The sequence below is a fragment of the Podarcis muralis genome, chromosome 3, assembly GCF_964188315.1.
Source record: "Podarcis muralis chromosome 3, rPodMur119.hap1.1, whole genome shotgun sequence".
NCBI classification, from domain to species: Eukaryota; Metazoa; Chordata; class Lepidosauria; order Squamata; family Lacertidae; genus Podarcis; species Podarcis muralis.
This window is the reverse complement of record NC_135657.1, coordinates 119,507,180-119,527,231: the sequence shown is the minus strand read 5'-3', so window position 1 is coordinate 119,527,231 and position 20,052 is coordinate 119,507,180. Positions and strand designations below refer to the sequence as shown.

The 20,052-nt window shown below is 41.1% G+C and overlaps 1 protein-coding gene across 4 annotated transcripts in view; it reads left to right on the top strand.

Annotated features, from left to right (window-relative positions):
* WDPCP (WD repeat containing planar cell polarity effector) overlaps positions 1 to 20,052 on the top strand; it is a 182,099-nt gene that overhangs the window by 112,368 nt on the left and 49,679 nt on the right. The window contains exon 15 of one of the 4 annotated variants that reach the window (XM_077926585.1): positions 2,789 to 3,786. The exons of the other annotated variants lie outside the window; for them this stretch is intronic. Within the exon in view, the coding sequence (XP_077782711.1) occupies positions 2,789 to 2,934 (146 nt within the window). The 3' untranslated portion in view covers positions 2,935 to 3,786. Of the gene's footprint in view, positions 1 to 2,788; positions 3,787 to 20,052 lie in introns of those variants that run through there. 4 annotated transcript variants of the gene reach the window in all.

Genomic DNA, 20,052 nt, shown 5'->3' with positions numbered 1-20,052 from the left:
TTGGTTAATTGGAATTGTTTTTGGGGTGAGAGAACAATGATGGCATCTTCACTGAACAGAGGAAGGTAATCGTTCAGAAACACCTTTTAGATACAAAAGTAAGAATGATGACATTGTAGAAGCGCCAAAATAAGTTAGAATTCTGTACAAAGCAAGAAGGCACTATTTGCATATTGCAAAAAGGTTACACAAAGTGCTAGATTGTGAAATTCATATTTATTTAAGATCTGGACTTAGAGTCATGCTTGCTTTGAACAGGTTTTCACAGAAAGTGCACTTCATTGAACCAATTAGATTAATTGAGATCTAATTTGCAAATTATCTGGTTCTAAAGCCCTTGTGTTGGTCAATGGGACATCCGCCCATTGTATATAGCCCAAGCACACAAGATTGGACCTATATTGTACTGCGACTCAAGCCCAGCTTTCTATTTTTGTTCTGTATTTTGCCCAAAACACACCTCTGAGTACTTATTTTAGAGACATATGCAAGCTAGTATATATTTTGTATTCTGGGTAACAGCTATTTTTATCTTCCGTCTTTGCTGTCTGCTGTGTGATACTGTGAATGCTATGTTGGTTAAATAGAACAGAAGGCTAGGTTGGAGGGAAACCGTAAAAGATTCCAGACAGAGCTTAGCCAACCGAAGAACAGAGGAAAATAATAGCTTGGCTTTAAATTTATTCTTTTTTTTCTGCAGTAAATGTAAGGAATTTCCTCAAAAAGTTAGATTAACATTGCTTATATCCTTTTATAGGACAGAAGAGGGGTGTATGTGAGGTTAAAACAAAAGTGTATATCTGGATGAATCAGAATTATTTAGATTGTGACAATTTAGGGGGGAAATGGTAAATGAAGCACATACCAATTTTAATACTGCATTTACCTGAATCTAATGCTCACCTTTTTTGGCCAAATTACATTGTGAAAATTAAGGTGTGCATTAGATTCGATTGCACATTCACATTTGCCAGCAAATCCTTTTTTTGGTTTCAAGGTTCTGAAAATTGAGGTGCGCATTAGATTTGATGGCACATTAAACTCGATGGCACATTATGGCTATATTGCCATATTTATTTAATGCTAATTTAGCATATATGTGTTGTCAAGGTAATGTGTCATTGTTCAGCTCTTTGTGTGCATGCTAATGCTCAATATACTGAAAATTACATGATAACCTTAATTTGTCTCTTTCACCATCTGCCTCATAAAGTGAACTGATAAATGCTACCTCACTCAAAACATTTCTCTTGTACCTGGTTCTCTGGCAACCAGAGTCCAACTGACTCACCTCTCTCCCAGCGCCAACGCAAAAAGCTCCCTGTTATTCTGTTATTACTGCAACCTATTAATAGTTAGCAGAGGATGAACAAATTTCAGTGATAAGGTTGCAGTTTAAAATATTTATTAACTCAAGATTTCTAGTTTCAGCTACTTATAAAGATATAATTTCCCATGTATCTGAAGAAATAAATATTTTATTCCCAGTAAAAAATAGAAGTGAAGTTATTTGGGAATCCTGTAGTTTCTCTTAATTTCAGGAAATCAGTGCAATGTTATTTTTACCTGAGAGCTTGGAAAGAGAGAGAAAGGTTCATCTGATTTTCCTGCTAGTGTCTCAATACAAACCAATATTGTTGAGATTAATTCGATAAAAGCTTTTTAAGAGGCTATGGTCTCTAAGGGCTTTCTATATTTGAAATCCCATGTGAGTGCATCTTGTGGCATTATGAAATCAAAATAACACTTTTAATGCTGGTAAAGTATAATGTCTTGTTCCTCATCCATCCCAGTTCCTGAACAAATTGAAAACAGATGGTCGTTGAGTATTACCATAAGTAAAAAGTTTTACATGGCATTTTGTGTGCATTGCAGCTGATAACCCTCCATCCTCACAACAACCCTGTGCCTCAAAATGTTACTTCAGTTTCATATATGGAGAATTTGTTTTGATTATTTGGTTGTGAAAGAATTCAGTACCATATCTCCCAAATCAAGACATTGCAGTAATCTCACCTAGAGGGTAGCAGAGCTTAGACAACGGAAGTTAAGCTATCCCTATCCAGATAGGGGCGCAGCTGGGCCACCAGTCAAAGCTGATAGAAGGCACTCAGTGCCATGGGGTCATTTGAGCCTCAAGCAACAGCAGTGGATCCAGAGGTACCCGCAAAGTGTGTACCTGCTCCTTCAGAGGGAGTGTAAACCCATCAAGAGCAGGCAGTCTCCCATCCATTTGGTCTAGGGAACCACCCACTAACAGTGCCTCCATCTTCTATGGATTGAGCTACAGTTTGTTGGCTCTCATCCAGTCTGTTACCGAGGCAAAGCAATGGAAAATGACCATCCAATTAGGACTGGAACCACTGCAAAGTGGTGCCACCCAACCCTAACTCACAGGTGCTCCAGAAAGATACCATGGTTGATGGTATCAAAAACTGTTAAGAAGTTGAGGAGAACTAACAAGGACATGAGCAGAGGCTTCAGTTTCGTGTACTACCCAAAATCATCTCAGTCTTGATGGTGTGTAAAACTGCAAATCTCTGTTTTTACCAAATGCACTGGAACATCACTTTCCCACAATCAAAGGGAAAGCTGATTGCCAAAGGCAATCTTCCACATCACCTCTTACAACCCAATTCTATGCATGTTGATTCAGAAGTATTTCCCACTGACTTTCAAGGAACTTACTGTCAGTTAGGTATGCAAAGTACTGTAGTCTGAGTAAGTACTTCACTCTGCTGGTGAAGAAATGCATCTATTTAAATCCTCCTTTTACATACATGATTAGATTCCCAAAGGAGCAGATCCCTCCCACCACCCGCCAGATCATGGAGATTGAAGGAGAATGGAGAGGCACCAGTTTATTCTCTGCTTTCCCCTAATTCCAGAGAGGAGGATATCACACATCAAGTCATCCTTGGAGCAGCTGTATAGAAGTAGCAGTCTGTTCCTCAGTCTGGAGCAGATGCTCTTGGACAGATAATGGTCGCACTGACGTGAGCAGGTGTGCTGCTAGTTGTGGCTTCTCTTCCTCCTCTATATATCAAAGGAGGGGTATATTTAAAAGAAAAACTTAACAACAGAATTGTTATTGGTAGAAATTCAAAGCAAAAAATAAAAACAGATTCCTAGAGCTGTGCTACACAGACCAAATCTCAAATGGCAGCAAAGAGGAAGCGTTGTCTGCTCCAGCAAACCTTTTTCCCATGACTGAGGCTTATTCAGGAAACATCCTGAACTAGGATGCTACATGTCCTATTCCTCTCACACAATCACACTGCAGCACAAATAGTAGAACATGTAGCTATTTCCACTTCAAGATAATAAATCAAGCTACCAGAGGAACTGCTGCAAATGGAAACTAGCCATAAGAATTGCCATAATTAATAAAGGTTTGTGGCAGTGAGCAACTCACCCATTAAGACATTACTGCATTATGAAGACCCAGTGAAAAACCTTTCTAATAAATGTCAGAAAGTTTCCCAGGGCCAGCTTTCAACAAATTGCATTAGGTCACAGCAAGATGAATTTATTTTAACCTTCAAAACAATTGCTTTCACCCCAAAGGGATTCATGTTGTGACAAGACAGCCCGATAAATACTATATGGTTCAAAGGGAAACTATGAAGCCCCATCCCTTTAAAAAGAAATTTACTTATAAACTTTGGTGGTTTTGAGCTTTTTTTACAGTGACACAACAATTTTATAGTTCAGAAAAACCCTACATGGCTGGTTTGCTCAATGGCCCGTTAGTTAACATGAACAATATTTAAGCTTATTTTCCTAGTTGGGGGGGGGGGATTTTCCTAGTTGCGGGGGGGGGGGGGTTGGCTTTGTAAATTATAGTTAAGCATATGGAACCACCAAGTATATGAGTAAAGCTTGGAATCTTGAAACTATTTCATGTTTCACTTATTTACATATAGCCAAAGTTAATTAAATCTATTTTTGACTGCCCAAGCATGAAGGCTTTTAAAACAAAACTATGAGTTGGTTTCTCACAGAAGCTTGATGAACAGGGCACAAAATTCCAGAATATTCAGAAAATAGTCTCTAGACTTCTGTAAGACTACCACATAAGTGGTTCTTGGTTTGCCAGCAGTGTCTTCTTACATACATGAAGACAGCTTATTAAATTGTTCTCAACTAACTCTACTGACTTAGTTATGGAGGGAAGTTCAGACTTGAGAGTAAAGTCTGAACTTCCCTCCATAATTTATGGTTCATTATGGGTGTGATTTCATCCATTTTCTCTGTGACTTGTACCGGTACCGATTACCACCTTCATGCAAGCCTCAAATGCCAGGATAAATAATGACACATGGGTATAATTTCTTTCTGGGCTGCTCCCTAAAGTGGTTTGGGTTTAAAGTAAGGCAAATTATATATGCTTCCTTTACTCATTCATAAGTACCCTGCATGGCAAATAAACACATGGACATTCGCCACATGTTCTAGGAGATAGAAATTTTGTTTGTGGTTAAATATCTCAGTGCGTTTTTACTAATTTTTCAGAGGTATTAGAAAAAATATTGCAACAATAAAAATATTTGTCATGTCACAGCACAGTCTTATGGTGAAAATTTCACTTCAGTCTCACAAAAGATGCAGAGGCAGTTTTAACTAATCAGAATGGTTTTTATTTTTCTGTTATTTGATGTTTCTGAAATTGTAGGTCCTTTATAGAGCTTGTTTAAACCATACGTATGACTTCCAGACATTCTTTCTTGTAAAGTTATTTTGCATATGTGTGTGTTACCCTTTTACATTTTCTCTACTTTACCACTTCTGTCAGAGGTCAGAGATTGCACACACAGTTTTCTGCACGGAGGCAATCCATTTAAGGAAGCAGCCCCAACTTTCAAGTTAAAAATCATTTATATAATAATAATAATGATATGCTGATATTAATTTTTTTAACGCTTGGGATAAAAAATTGAAAGTAAAAATTGAAAGTAAAAAGTACCTCAGACAAAAAGGTATTGTGTGCTACACTCATTTCAAGCTATTGGCATTGAATCAGGACATGGTTACATATGGTAAGAGAAATATAACAAAATAACCAAACCTTTAAACTTCTTAAAATATGTCTCCCATGCTTCATATTTTTTGTGCTTCAGACTAGGTCTGACCATAGAACACAACAACATTAAATTCCACCCCCTCTGCTTGCCTTTACTATGTCATGTCATCAGCTTTTATCTATACATTCCACTGCTAGGCAGCTTAAGCCCCTAATAATTATAAGTACATCAAAGGAAGCTGGTCTGCTTAGCTCCAGAGAGCCTACATTAGGCTGTACATACAGTACTATACCTTGAAAGTTAGAATCATACCACTGTTTACTCCCCCCCCCCTCTGTATCATAACACTGCCTACAGTAGAATCCCATTGAAATACTCTGAATCAAGCTACACCCAGAGTATTTCCATACTAGGTGTTTTAATGAGGTGTTTTAATGGTAACCTCTAAGTTAGATTACTGCAACCTGTTTTATATAGGGCTGCTTCCGAAGACAATTCAGAAATTTCACCTGGCCGAGACAGAGCATATTACATATATAAGAATCTCCCCTAGAGAGCTTACCCAAGGGTTACATTTGAGTCCTTGCGCTTCTCTAGCTTCTGTGAATAGAATATTTGGCATATTACACCGATCCTGGCCTGGCTGCACTGGCTACCAATCAGCTTCCAGGCCCAATTCAAAGTCCCAGTTTTGACCTATAAAACCTTAAATGGCTCAAGACAGCAATACCTCAAGGACCGCCTCTCCCATATAAACCCATCTAGACTGCAATCATCATCTGAGGCCCTTCTCTGTGTGCCTTTTCCACAAGAGACCTGGAGGGGGCAACACAAGAAAGGGCCTTTCTGCAGTGGCGCCCCATTTGTCGAACACTCGACTGGTGCCTTCATTATACATCTTCAGGTGCCAGGCAAAAATGTGACTCTTCCACCAGGCCTTTGGCTGATTAATATTCTATGACCTTTTAAATGTGTTTTCACTGTTTATTTTGTGCTTTTAATCTTGTATTTTTATCTTGTGAACTACCCTGATATCTTCGGATGAAGGGTGGTATTAAAGTTATGTAGCTTACAGCAGGAGAATGACAAATGTCCAGTCCTAAGAATCCTCAGTCTGGAAGCAGGCACACACCCATCATGTTGACTACACTTGCAATATTCAGAGAGGGAGCAAGAGATGGGTCATATAACAGGAGACATTGTGGTGGCAGCCACACACATCCATATTTTAATGTTTGAGTGTCCACAACCACTGTGTCTTAATTTGTATTCTCTTGGCTATATATCTGCCAAAATAAACATCCAGGTACTGATCAGTGCAGACCCCAATAAGGCATAAATACTACCAATAGAGAAAACCTGTAAAACAATGTTCTGATTAGCAACAGACACCTGCGACAGCATAATCCCACTAGGAACATGAATCATCTCCGCAGGTAGATGTGTCATTACCAGTGCTGGCTCAAGCCAATAACAAAATGCTTCCTCAAACAGTCCTTCGCCTTCTGCTGTATCCTTTTACAGAGTTGCCCACAGAGTGATTTTTGGGCTATTTGTGATAAAGCCAGAGTCAGGGCAAAAACAAAAAATGTTTTGTCATTATTGGCAACATAATGTTCCCTTAGTGTACATTTTACAGCAAGAACAACATGATTTTTAAAGTCTCTTACATTAAGGATAGTATGTAAATATTTATTACTATTATGTTTCACTTCTGAGAGAAATGGGGCTTGCTCACAAGCGTGTGGAAAATTTCAACCATAGGTTATCTGATCCTCTGTATTGTCACTCCTGAGTGCATTCATTTAGATAGAATTTGGCAAAAACATGTACTTGTTAGCAGCTGGTATGCACATTAAGTTTATAACCTTTCTTCTGTTTACTCTGTGAGATGTAATGCGATGTGACAGGGTGTAACACATCAGAGACGTGGTGTGTCAGCTGAGGAATTTCAAAAGGAGCTGTTTTTCTAGGTTTGAAAATAGGTGAAGTCTTAAACAGAATGCTCTTCCAGAATATTAATTGTTATATCCCCACCAAATGTTTCAGGCATAATATTCATCAACTGCTTATAAACATTATAAATGTCCTGAGGTTGATATCCAGACTTAACAACAACAACAGCTTAGCAAACAGGTTAACCTTGCAAACAGGTTAACTGTCCATAGCAAACAGGTTAACTGTCCATAGACTTCTATGGACATCTATTTTTTAATTAGTTTTTATTGGGTATTTTTGTGTTACCAAGCAAACAGATAAACAGGGAACAGTACACCTATTGTCTCCACTTTCAATTCATAGTCTTCTTCACAGCTCATTTACGTTTGGTGAGAGACACTTTTGCCATAGACATCTTACAGTTGGGGGAAAGGGGAGGGTAGAAGAGAGATGGGGATATTGTTCTTTTGTTGTATGCCTATGGCTAACCTGACCCAACAAACTAGCCCACGTCCCTCACACAAATAAGCCACACCACAATCAATTGAACACAACCAACCAAGCTTAGGAACCCCTAACCTCGCAATATCAATAAAAATTAGGACTTCTATTAAGTTCTGTTGAGTTCAATAGGATTTACTTCCAGGTAAGTGTGTACAGGATTGCAGCCTAAGAAAATGGGGGGAGGGATTTTTAAGCATTTGTAGAAATGGCCTCTAGTGAAGATGCTGGGCTGTCAATCTACTTGTGCACAGGGGTTTACAGGCCTAAGTTCTTGTCCCTATACCCAGCTAATATTGTTTGATGAGGGTAGTAACCTGGAGTTCAACTTCTCCCAGGGAGGTCAGATGGAAGAAGTGCACCCAGAGCACCTCCAATAGTTGGCACTAGTTTTCTGATTCTACTGAACTCATGGGGGGTGGGGGGGATCACCTTTCAGATTCCAGCGGCAGATCAAGAACTAACCCCAGAGGACAGGTGAATTTGAAGAATGTTAGACTTGTAGGAACTAGGCAGAAACAAGAGTGTTTCAGACACTTTGTATGAACACAGACAGAAAAGAAAGAAGAGGAAAGAGAAAATTCTCTTAATATTCTGTACAGAGAAGCGAGAGAAGTGCAAGGACTCAAATGTAACTCTTGGGTAAGCACTCTAGGGGAGATTCTCATATTAAATTGAAGCTCAAGCTCCACACCCAGGGAACTTGGGGCTCCAATTTAGATGTTTAAGTAGCAGCCTTCTCATAATATGCATGCACTCCTAAGGTATGTGCAAGCAATTATATTTATTCAACTAACAACAGTAGATCAAGAAGAGAATAACAATATAAGGAGCAGTATGCGAATAAACTTTAGTCTAAGATGTTCCACCTTCTCCCAAGGTCCAGCTATGCCAAATGAAGTCTGTGCCCTTAGGCCATACAGTCAGTTTGAGAATGCAACCAATGGTTCTTCTAGATCCAGAAATTGAGAATGGCACAATAAGGAACTCCAACCAGCAATGGGAGCATGTTGCAAGAGGAATCTCCAACAGATGGCAGTAGAGGATGGTATCTGCGGCTCTAAAGCTTCAAGCCAATAGGAATTACTAAAACAAGTCAATAGCTCTTAGCTTCCTCTCCTAGGTGGATTTCAGCCACTAGTGTCTCTGCCCTTGAAGTTTAGCAATCTCCTAATTGAAACATTCTACAGGAATCAGTTCAGCTCTTCCATCTTCTTTCCTCCACAAAGAGCCACCCATTTCCTTAACTGTTCTGTGACTGCTGCTCTCCAGAGACCACTAATGGTCAGGGCAAACCAGCACTCTTGCTGAATGACAAGGAGCTAGCTGACAATGAAGCACAGGTGTCCCAGGCACCCTTCTGCTTGTTAATTTATTCCAATAGTTATATAATAAAACGTAGAGTGCCGCTCTCTCCAACATGCAAATGACTGTGGCATGCTGGGTTTGGAGACTCTGCATGTCTTGCTTCCACCACTTGGTGGACTATCTCCTTTGCTTTTTTGCTTCATCCCTTCACAAACAAGAGCTTCCAAGATCCATAATTTTGGAAAAATAAGAAAGCAAAGTCAGGCCTTTTCCTTGGCAAAGTATTGGCCCAACTTTGAACACACTCTATCATGGAAAAGTTTCAGAACCTAAAGAATCTCATGGCATTTTTGGCAAGGGTGGGACCCAAAAAGGTTAAGGTGCTTCCCCTTATCCTGGCCTTGAAGAAAGTGGTACTGACAGCAGGTGGTGGCCAAGTTCTCTTCCTTGATTAACTAAGCTGAAAACAAGCTGTATACATTTTCTCGGGTTGAATTGGGATGTTATCTTCTAGATCAATGCTGTTAAGATTCTGTGTCCATTTCTAACCATAAGACAAAAGCTACTGGTGGCTGCCTTTTGCAACCTTGGCAACCTCATCCCTATATCCAGCAGATTATCTTTACAGCCATGCTGTCATGAGCTGTGATTGGCTGTGCTCATGAAACAAGCTAATGGACCATTCAATTTAGAAAAGAAAATGTGATTACAATATTCTTATTTGTATGCGGCCTAATTTTCTTTAGTCTTCATTTTTATGAAAATAATTGTATCCTGACTTATCTATTGCTCTCTGTTTAATTAAATGGTTCTCACAGCAAACTCCTATAAATAGCTACTCAGAAGTACCGTAAGTCATATTAAGCTTAATGGGACCTACTCCAGGTAAATGTTTTTAGCAGATGTAGGGAACCTCTCACTCTTCTGATGTTGAACTACAACTCCCATCAGCCCCAGCCAGCATGGCCAGTGGACAGATGTGATGGGAGTTATAGTTCAGCAACATCAGAAGGGCCACATGTTTCCCACATCTGGTATAACAGGATTGCAGCCTCAGCAGCATACATTTTATGAAGTCATTCTGCGCTGTGTGACAGAGAAGGGGAAATGCCTTTTTTAAGAAGGTTGTGTGTCACCCACAGTTTTCAAAGCACTTGTCATGTAATGTGTGTGTGTGTGTCTTCAGTCCCATTAATAGGTAACAATTTTAATTGATCAAAATGCTTTCAATAAATTAACTGATTAATCAATTTACTGTGATAGCCATAGTAGTAAGAGGAGCATGCTTCTGAGCAAATAAAGGGTTTTATTTCCCGTGCCCATGACGGAGCCTCAAGAACATCTTATAGGGTTTTTATGAAAACCTACGAGATGGCAGTGAAGGCCGCTAAGAAGTCCTACTTCTCGGCCTCCATTGCCTCCGCTAGCTCTCGCCCGGGGCAATTATTTAGTATAATTCGGTCTTTAACGTCCCTTGAAGGACAGCCAAATTTAAATAACAATTCGACACACAGCTGTGAGGCATTTGCGAGCTTTTTTGCGGAGAAGGTCCTGTTGCTCCGCCATGACCTCCCTGCCAATTTGGATACAATAAAGGAACTGGAGGCCCCTCGACTGTCCTCGGGTCCAGTAATGGACCACTTTGACCGGATATCCCCAGCCGATGTGGACAGACTCCTCCAAGCTGGAAAGCCCACCACCTGTCCTCTTGACCCGTGCCCGTCTTGGTTGATTAGAGCGTGTCCAGACGAGGTGCGGGCCCCCCTGGGTGATATCATCAATTTGTCCCTTGGCACCGGGATATTCCCAGGGGAACTGAAGGAGGCAGTGGTGCGTCCGCTCTTAAAGAAAACATCATTAGATCCTTTAGATCTATCCAATTACCGCCCGGTTTCGAATCTTCCATTCCTGGGTAAGGTGATTGAGAGAGCGGTTGCTGAACAGCTTGGTAGGTTTCTGGATGAAACATCGGCTCTCGATCCATTCCAGTCCGGCTTCCGCGCTGGTCATGGGACCGAGACGGCTCTGGTTGCCCTAACAGATGATCTCCGCAGGCAGCTGGATCGAGGCGGGTCGGGGCTGCTGATTCTTCTAGACCTGTCAGCAGCCTTCGACATGGTCGATCACGAACTCCTGGACCACCGCCTTGCCAACGTGGGGATCCAGGGCACAGTCCTTCAATGGCTGCGCTCGTTTCTCTCTGGTCGGGGACAGAGGGTGGCGCTTGGGGGGGGAATTGTCATCGCGCCACTCCTTGGTGTGTGGAGTGCCTCAGGGTGCGATTCTCTCCCCGATGCTTTTTAACATCTTTATGCGCCCCCTCGCCCAGCTTGTCCGGAGTTTTGGGCTGGGTTGCCATCAGTATGCCGATGACACCCAACTCTATCTGTTGATGGACGGCCATCCTGACTCGGCCCCAGATACACTGACCAGATGTCTGGAAGCTGTGGCTGGATGGTTACGTGGGAGCCGGTTGAAGTTAAATCCTTCGAAGACAGAGGTCCTCTGGCTGGGACGGAGCGATATGGGATTGAGGGGGCAACTCCCATCTCTTGCGGGGGTGCAATTAGTGCCAGCATCGTCCGTTAAGAGTTTGGGTGTAATCTTCGATACCTCCCTCTCTATGGAGGCGCAGATTACAGCTATAACAAAGGCGGCATTTTTTCATCTCCGCCAAGCTAAGCAGTTGGCTCCTTATCTCTCTCGCCCTGACCTAGCCACTGTGATCCACGCGACGGTCACCTCCAGACTGGATTATTGTAACTCACTCTACGTGGGGCTGCCCTTGAGACTGACCCAGAAACTCCAGCGGGTGCAGAATGTCGCGGCGAGACTCATTATGGGGTCTTCGCTGCGAGATCATATCCATCCGGTGCTATACCAGCTGCACTGGCTCCCGGTGGAGTACAGGATCAGGTTTAAGGTGCTGGTTTTAACCTTTAAAGCCGTATATGGCCTAGGATCCTCGTACCTACGGGACCGCCTCTCCTGGTATGTCCCACAGAGAAATTTACGGTCTGCAAATAAAAACATCCTAAAGATCCCAGGCCACAGAGAGGTTAGGCTGGCCTCAGCTAGAGCCAGGGCTTTCTCGGCCGCGGCTCCAATCTGGTGGAACGCTCTGTCACAAGAGACTAGGGCCCTGCAGGACCTGACATCCTTCCGCAGGGCCTGCAAGACAGAGTTGTTCCACCAGGCCTTTGGTTGGGGCGCAGCCTGACCCCCTCCTCTGGCAATCTGCACAGAATTTTGCTTGATGGTTGCCATTAATTTGATTTTAATTTTATCTAATCAATTTTATAATGAATGTTTTTAGAATGTTGGACTATTTTGTTTGTTGTTAGCCGCCCTGAGCCCAGCTTCGGCTGGGGAGGGCGGGATATAAATAAAATTTATTATTATTATTATTATTATTATTATTATTATTATTATTATTATCACTGAGAAAGTACACATCAGGAAACAAAGGAAGGTTTGGGCTCTCACGTTCTCTCTTATATGAAGAACTTAAAAGAATGGATGCACCAGAGTGTCAGGAAGATAAATTTAAGTTGTTCTGTGATGCATGGGTATCTGTCTAGTTCTCCAGTCATAATAAAGGTTAAATGTCTTCTACATTGGTTCTATCAGTTGTTCTGTGGACATTGTAACTGCATGGTTCAAATGTCACTCAACACAATTCTAGCGTATCTTTCACCACTGTCTAAATAAATGTTCAACAAGAGAGACACAGCATTTAAAAGTATGAAAACAGACCCTTTACACTTTTGAAGTTAGTGTCTTATTGTTTGCTTAAACTTTCAATATGATTGTTATCAAGTTGAAGTTTGTATATTTTTCATCTTTTGTCAATTATTTTTATTGATTTTTCTAATTATTACAAATTGTTACCAAATAGATCTCAATGAATCTCTAGTTGACATCACTCCATCATTCCAATAATATTTTCCATAAACTGCCCCTTTACAACCCTGCAAACAGCAAATAGATCAAATAAACCTCAGTGTATATATTTAATTACAGCATGTGTGATCTTTCAATAAGTTCTTATTTCCAGATTTTGGGGTTGTTTTCCCTACTTGAAACTTCTCACATGTTCAAATCAAAGTTCTTTCCCTGATTAGTTGATTTATCACAGTTCTCTGTCTCCTCTGTCCGTGCTCACATTACCCAAGGTCACATTTCTTCATACTGATAGTAGAGTCAAGCAATACATAGTGTAAATTTCGCTCACAAAGAGATATGACAGTTTGCAGAAAAAGCATTCTAGAAGCAACTGAAGCAACCCAGCCATTAAAATGCAACACTGCAATGCCTTATAAATGTATCTTTTTCCAGTGCAAACAAATGCACCTATTGTGATATGTATTTCTCCATAATTCAACCTCTTCATGGCTTGTATATTTTTCATTTCAGTAATGATTTCTGTGACCAAATATTAATTAAGTTTGCAGTACAAATAAAAGCAATGCACTAGTTTTAAAAATACCATACATGGGATAGGACTGCAGTCACTGTATGGAAGCATTTCCCAATCTTTCAATATATACTGATGGATCTTTTGTCCATCCAAATTGCATGTGCATCAGAATCGTGTGTGCAGACCACCTTTTTAGATATGTCTCCTTTATACCTGTAATATCTACCAGTCCTGGACCATCAGACCATTTTTTAAATACAGGCACACACACCCCACTCACATCGGGGTTACATTCCGAGGCACCACATATATTTGAAACACATTGAAAAAGCTTGCAAACATCCCGTTCCACCCCCATTCTGCCCTTTTAGTGACGTTTCAGTGACATCTTTAGAACGTTTCCATGTCCCTTCTGGGTTCAGTGTGATGCATGTATACATGGTCACGTACATATTGAACACACATAAATGGTGGGCTGCCTATACTTGGAGTGTTTTGGTTTTTTATAATATTCATTTGAAAACGCTGCACTGAAAATTGCCAGTGCATACATGTTGTCTCTTAAATGCATGTTTCTGGCTCTTGTGGAGCAAAGTGCTCAAATTACAAGCAGTCTGGAGGAAGCATGATCTCCTCATACTTTGTGCCATGCCTTGGCTTAGCTGCTGTAGGCAAAAATGGGGGAAGATAATTCAGAAGAGAAGCTAGTATATTTCATTAAGGCTCCCCCTACCTTTCCCCTCATAATTCAAGCACTGCTGTTGATTGTAGGAAATGCACTAGTCTGCTTAATTTGGGGAAATGCATTCAATGAAATTCTCTGACTAGAGGAGATACAACGAGTGTATTTGAGGAACTGCCAGTGAATATCAAGTTAGCAGAAATGTGTTCAGTCACACACTCTTCATGTAGTAGCAAAGATTCTTTCACTTTTCCTATGTAGTGAAAGATACTCTAAGGCCAGTGTTCTGTGCCCCCTTACATGGAACAAGCACCACTGAACTCAAAGGGGCTTACTCCTGAGTAGAGGACTGGGCTATAAGGCCTGTATTCTGTGAACACTTGCCTGTGGATAAGCCCCAAAGAATACATTGCAACATACTTAAGAGAAAGCACACTGTAAGCCTGTTCGTCTTAGCTCTTGTTGCTCACCTCATTTTTCCCCATTTTTCTGTCTTCTTCTTCTTCTTCTTCTTCTTGTTATTTCACTACATAGGAAGAAAAAAATCTCCCTTTTCTGTCATTTCTTCAAATACTTGTACCTATTTCCCACTTCAGCGTTTGCTTTGGTTTAATGTTTTATTTCAGTTTTTCTCCATATAATTTCTCTGCTATACTGTTTTTATATTTATAGCTGTTGTCTTAAGTTCCTCAAATATTTTTCTTATATGGATATATGTAGATTTAAGCACTGAGTTGAGTGATACTGATTTGTTACCTCCCATAATGCCTAAATTTCTAATCTTAAATTTATCAGGGAGTAAGTTGCTATTTAATTCAGTGGGACAATCTTTAGAGATGCATAGGATTGCACTGAAAATAAGCTTTGGAAATTATTCTGCTTGTGCGTCTGAAACAATTTTCACATTATATGATAACAACAAGAAATTAGGATTTAATTTTATGTTTTATGTCTAACTGATACTCCTTTTTGATAATGAAATCTGATTGCTTTATTAAAATACTATTAAAAATTCATTCTCTGATTAAATTGGTATTTTTCAAAAAAAAATGTCATCAGGAAGCAGTAAAGCTCAGTAAAAGTGTAAACATTTCCATATTCATTTTAAAGGCCTTTGGCACTAGGCCTATAGAAGGTGATATTAGGTATTGGCTTGTCAGTGCAACAAAGCATTTAGACAAGAGATGGGCCGTAAGTGCATATCAGAAAACCTGTTTCAGTGTGTTTAATAGCCACACCCTCCTTGTAAATTATAAACTGTCAGTCACGGTTATTGAGAGGTGTTTAAAGCAAGTCACGTTCTCATACTCCAAACTCTTTTATGTCCAATGCCTTAAAGGTATATTTTGAAAGGGCATCTGTGTTGTCTTCCCTAATGTAGCATTTTTTTGGTTAACACTGAAGTGCAAGTCCTGTTTTGTTTAATGTGTACATTATCCAGTAAAACACAGTAGACACCATGAGGGTGGGCAAAATGTGCATGAATACTTATTTAAAATCACATTATCCACTTCTTAAAATTTACCATTTTATACATTGGGTGCACGCATAAAGCTGGCTTCCTTAAAACCATGGATTGTAAGTCAGGAGCCAGGATCAGAAAACATAGCGCCTCCCTTGTTGGTAGGTACTCATGCCTTAAGAGTAATCTAGGTACTGATGCCAATCATCTTCCCTTGTTACCACTTCAGACCACGTTTTCTGCTTTCCAAAGGAATCATGGAATCATTAACCATAACCAGCATCAATAAATATGCAACTCTGAATCACAGTTAATGCCAATGTGGACAGGCAAGGCAAACATTTTCTAGAGAAGGAGCCTGCATCTCTGAGATTGGCTCCTGATTTGAAAACCAAGATTTTCAGGAATCATGTTATTACACCTGTGTCCTTTCCTTTCAACACATTTTTCTCTGTACTTACTAAGAACTGGCCCACCATCCATAGTTGACATGGTCAGGCACATAGGTAAAGGTAACCCTGACCGTTAGGTCCAGTTGCGGACAACTCTGGGGTTGCGCACTCATCTTGCTCTATAGGCCGAGGGAGCTGGTGTTTATCCATAGACAGCTTCCGGGTCATGTGGCCAGCATGACTAAGCCGCTTCTGGCGAACCAGAGCAGTGCATGGAAACGCCATTTACCTTTCCGCCAGAGCGGTACCTATTTATCTACTTGCACTTGATGTGCTTTTGAACTGCTAGGTTGGCAGGAGCTGGGACCAAGCAATGGGAGCTCACCCCATCACGGGGATTCAAACTGCCAGCCTTCTGATCGGCAAACCGTAGGCTCTGTGGTTTAGACCACAGTGCCACCCGTGTCCCATCGTCAGGCACATACCAGTGTTTTAATAGGGTGACAGAGTAATTGGGAAATCTACAATTGTCATCTTTGTTTGCATGCTAAAATTGAGAGTGGAAAAATTGACATGTTCTAGGAGTTTGGAAGAAACAAGTAGATGGGAAATTGAGCAATAATTGGGGACAGAATGGGGGAAAGGAGCCAGAGCAGAGTGATTGTGTGACTAAAAGGAAGAATAGTAGTGCAGGAAATGGCAACCAGGAGCTGGGAGGGGACAGGATCAAGAGGCATTGGGTTTGGGATAACTCACTATCAAGTGAAATGAGGGAAAGAGGAAAGCATTGGCAGAGGAGGCTGGAGAAGCTGGAGGGAGAAGTAGGGGAGGGATTTAGAAGAATCAGAAAGTATGGATTCTGTTTTATCACTGAAGCAAAAGGCAAAGTCATGAGTGGACAGTGAGAACAGAAGTAGTGGGGCAGACCTTGGAGGGCATCAAAGGCAGGAATGATGCGATAGACATTCTTGGAATAGATCAGTGGAAATGGGTTTTACTTAGCGAGGTAGATGGCAGAAGATAAAGTGGAAAGAGTGACTTTATAATGGATAAAATCACCCGACTCTTTGGTCTCTTGCCTCCAGAGCTACATGAGAGTATATACAGAAAATCAAATGGCGGAAATAGCACATTATTCTCTCTTGATGCCAAAATTCTTTTGATAGAATTGATTCCTTGTTTATGACACGCCTGCTAAACAAATTGAAATTTGGATCTAAGTTCTTGCACCTCATTAAGCAACTATGCTCCAAATCAAAGGCAATTGTTTCAATCAATAGCTTTGATGCTCAGGCTATGGATGTGTCAAGGGCACCCGACAGGGCTGCCCTCTGTTGCCCTTGTTGTTTGCATTGGTCATAGAGGTATTAGCCTTCCAACTGCGCAATGGTTAACATGCGGGATGAGATACACAAAGTGAATATGTTTGCAGATGACACCCTCTTATTTTGGGGAAATTCAGTAACAGCCCTCGAGCCCCTTAAGCAGCAGCTAGAAAGGTACCACAGGGTAGCAGGAGTGCAAATCAACTCTTCTAAATCCATGCTCCTTATTTAGACGACACTACAAGGGACTGGTTACTAGTTAACTCTCCATTTGCTATAGCGCATGGACTCCACTAACCCAAAAATATTACCTCGGGTTATGAACTTTGCTTCAGGATGAGAACAGAAATCATGCTCCAGCGGCGTGGCAGCAGCAGGAGGCCCCATTAGCTAAAGTGGTGCTTCAGGTTAAGAACAGTTTCAGGTTAAGAAGGGACCTCCGGAATGAATTAAGAACTTAACCCAAGGTACCACTGTACTTAGGTATTAACATCACTGCAACTGGGACATAGAAGCTATAGAGGACTGAATAAAGACATTCAAAAATAACTTAGGAAATGGAAATATATCCGTTTTAGCTGGCTCGGGCGAATAACCATGGTTCTTCTATTTTTTCAGGTTTTGCCTATTCCCATCCCTCCTCTTCAGATAAAGAGATGGCAGAACAAAATCAGTGTGTATTTGTGTCAGGGAGCAAAAAATCTAGGATATGCAACAAAACTCTCTACGGAAATAGAACAAAAGGAGGGATGGGAATGCCTAACTTAATGTTCTACTATGCTCCTTTTCAAATCAAATCCTTGATCCCATTGCTCAGGGGAAGAACAGAGGATTCTTGGGTCCAACTCAAGACAGTCCCTCAAAAGGCCACCCTTTGTCCTTGGAAGAGGTCAGGGACATAGACATTCCATTTACTAGGTCAGTACTGATGGTGTGGAGAACATGGAGCAAAATGTCCTGACCCTTCACCACTTGTCCCATTCCTGGATCATCCAGCTTTCAAACACACAGATAAATATCGACCGTTCAAGGAGTGGGAGGACATAGGCATTTACACAATCCGTGACCTGCTTCCCAGAGGAACTGCAAGGTAAATTAGAAGGCACTCATACTACCTCAGGCTCATTCTTTTGCACAACATTTGGAGCACAGGGGAGAGGGCCTACAAACACTTACCTTATGCAGTAGACCAGCATATGATTGAAAGGTGCTGCTTCCCAAATAGACAACAATTTATTAGATCAAGAAGCGGGGAGTGCTAGAGGCTTTCAAATTATATGGAAATCAGATTTACGCCACCCAATTGAAGATCACAAATGGGAGGGTATCTGGACCACTCCCCTGCTCAAAACCATCTCTGCTCACCCACAAGAGGCCTCACTGAAGGTCATCCTCCGATGGCATTGGATGCCAGTCAGGCTGGCAAAAAGTAATCCCTCCCTTTCCCCTTTATGTTGGAAGGGCTGTGGAAAGCTTGGTTCATTTATTCATGATTGGTGGGAATACACTTATGTTCAAAACTTTTGGAAGAGAGTATTCTCCATTATATCCACAATTACAGGCCAACTCCTTTCTCCACCTCCTGCCTTAGTCTGACTATGTTTGGACACCCTGCACCACAGCGAACTAGCAGGCTTCTTACGGATGATTAGCAAGAGCTCAGCAATGGAAGAACCAGGCTGAAATACCCCTGAACATATGGGGAAATACAGCAATGTCTGAGTGTCTCACCAGACATAGGAGGGCAATTAAAGGCATAACAAATAGAGACACCATCCAAGAAATGTGGACCCCTTTCTTTAACTATTAATGACCAAAATCAATATATTGTACCAACTGCTCAATATTCTCAGTGGAGGGGTTGTATTAAGTAATATGGTTGAATGTTGGATAAGTGTTTAAGTGTTTTTGTATTGGTTTTAAAAAAATAATAATTAATTGCAGAAATATACTGGGACTGGGAATTAGATGAGTGGATATTTTGTTGGAAGATTGGGTCAGATGAATTATTGTGAAGACAGTGATAATTTTAAGTTGGAGAGGGGACAGTCCTTCCAAGAAAGCCATTTAATCAACCGGCTGCAAATTACAGGAGGAGTTAGAAGTAGAGAAAGTGGACTGTGCAATGTTAAAAGAAATTAGGTGATGGTCAGAGGAAATTCCATAGCAGAGGTCACAGAGCAGACAAGAGAGTGTTCAAACCTGTGCGTGAGGGAGTCAGTCCAAAAGTGAAGATAGATTGAGAAGGTTAAGGAGAGGATATGGGAACCAGCTGGGTCAGAGGGATTATCAATATGAATGTTGAAATCACCAAGAAGTAAAGCAGAGAAGAAAATGAGGCAGAATCAAATCTGATATGAAAATGGAGAGGAAGCGGGGCCACCAGGTGGCGCATTGGAAGATGGCCGACAATAACATCTCTCCGACCCACACGAGGTAATTAAGAGGCTGCTATGGGGTACCTTTACCTTTACCTTTATGGGAAGTATGCAGTCTTTGTAAACCCCCCCCCCAGGAGAGGAAGCAAAGTCAATGATATAAGAGATAAGTAGACATAGAGAGTGGATAGGCTGGAAATCAAAAAAGCAAATGAAGTAGTTGGAGAGTTAGATGCCATAACATGCCATTCATCAGGCCTCAAATAGACAGTGTCTTTTGGTTTCACCCTGGGCTGGCTGGCAGACTGGTTGTGTGCTAATGGTTCTGAGCTGGCCCCACCTCTTAGTTTAGTTGAGAAATAATGCTCAGTTGCTGGAGGGAGCAGCAAAAACAAAACAACTCAAGTTGTTTATTGTTCCAGGCATTCAAGATCATATTCTCATCCTATGTTTCTTACACAGAGCCAGAGCCTGCTTTTCACATTCTGCTTATATTTTAAAAGTTTGCCTGGAATCTTCTCCTGATATGAAGTTCTACCTACAAATCCTGCTATTGCACTTTAATAAGGCTTTTACAGTGGTGCATCGCAAGACGAAATTAATCCGTTCTGCGAGTCTCTTC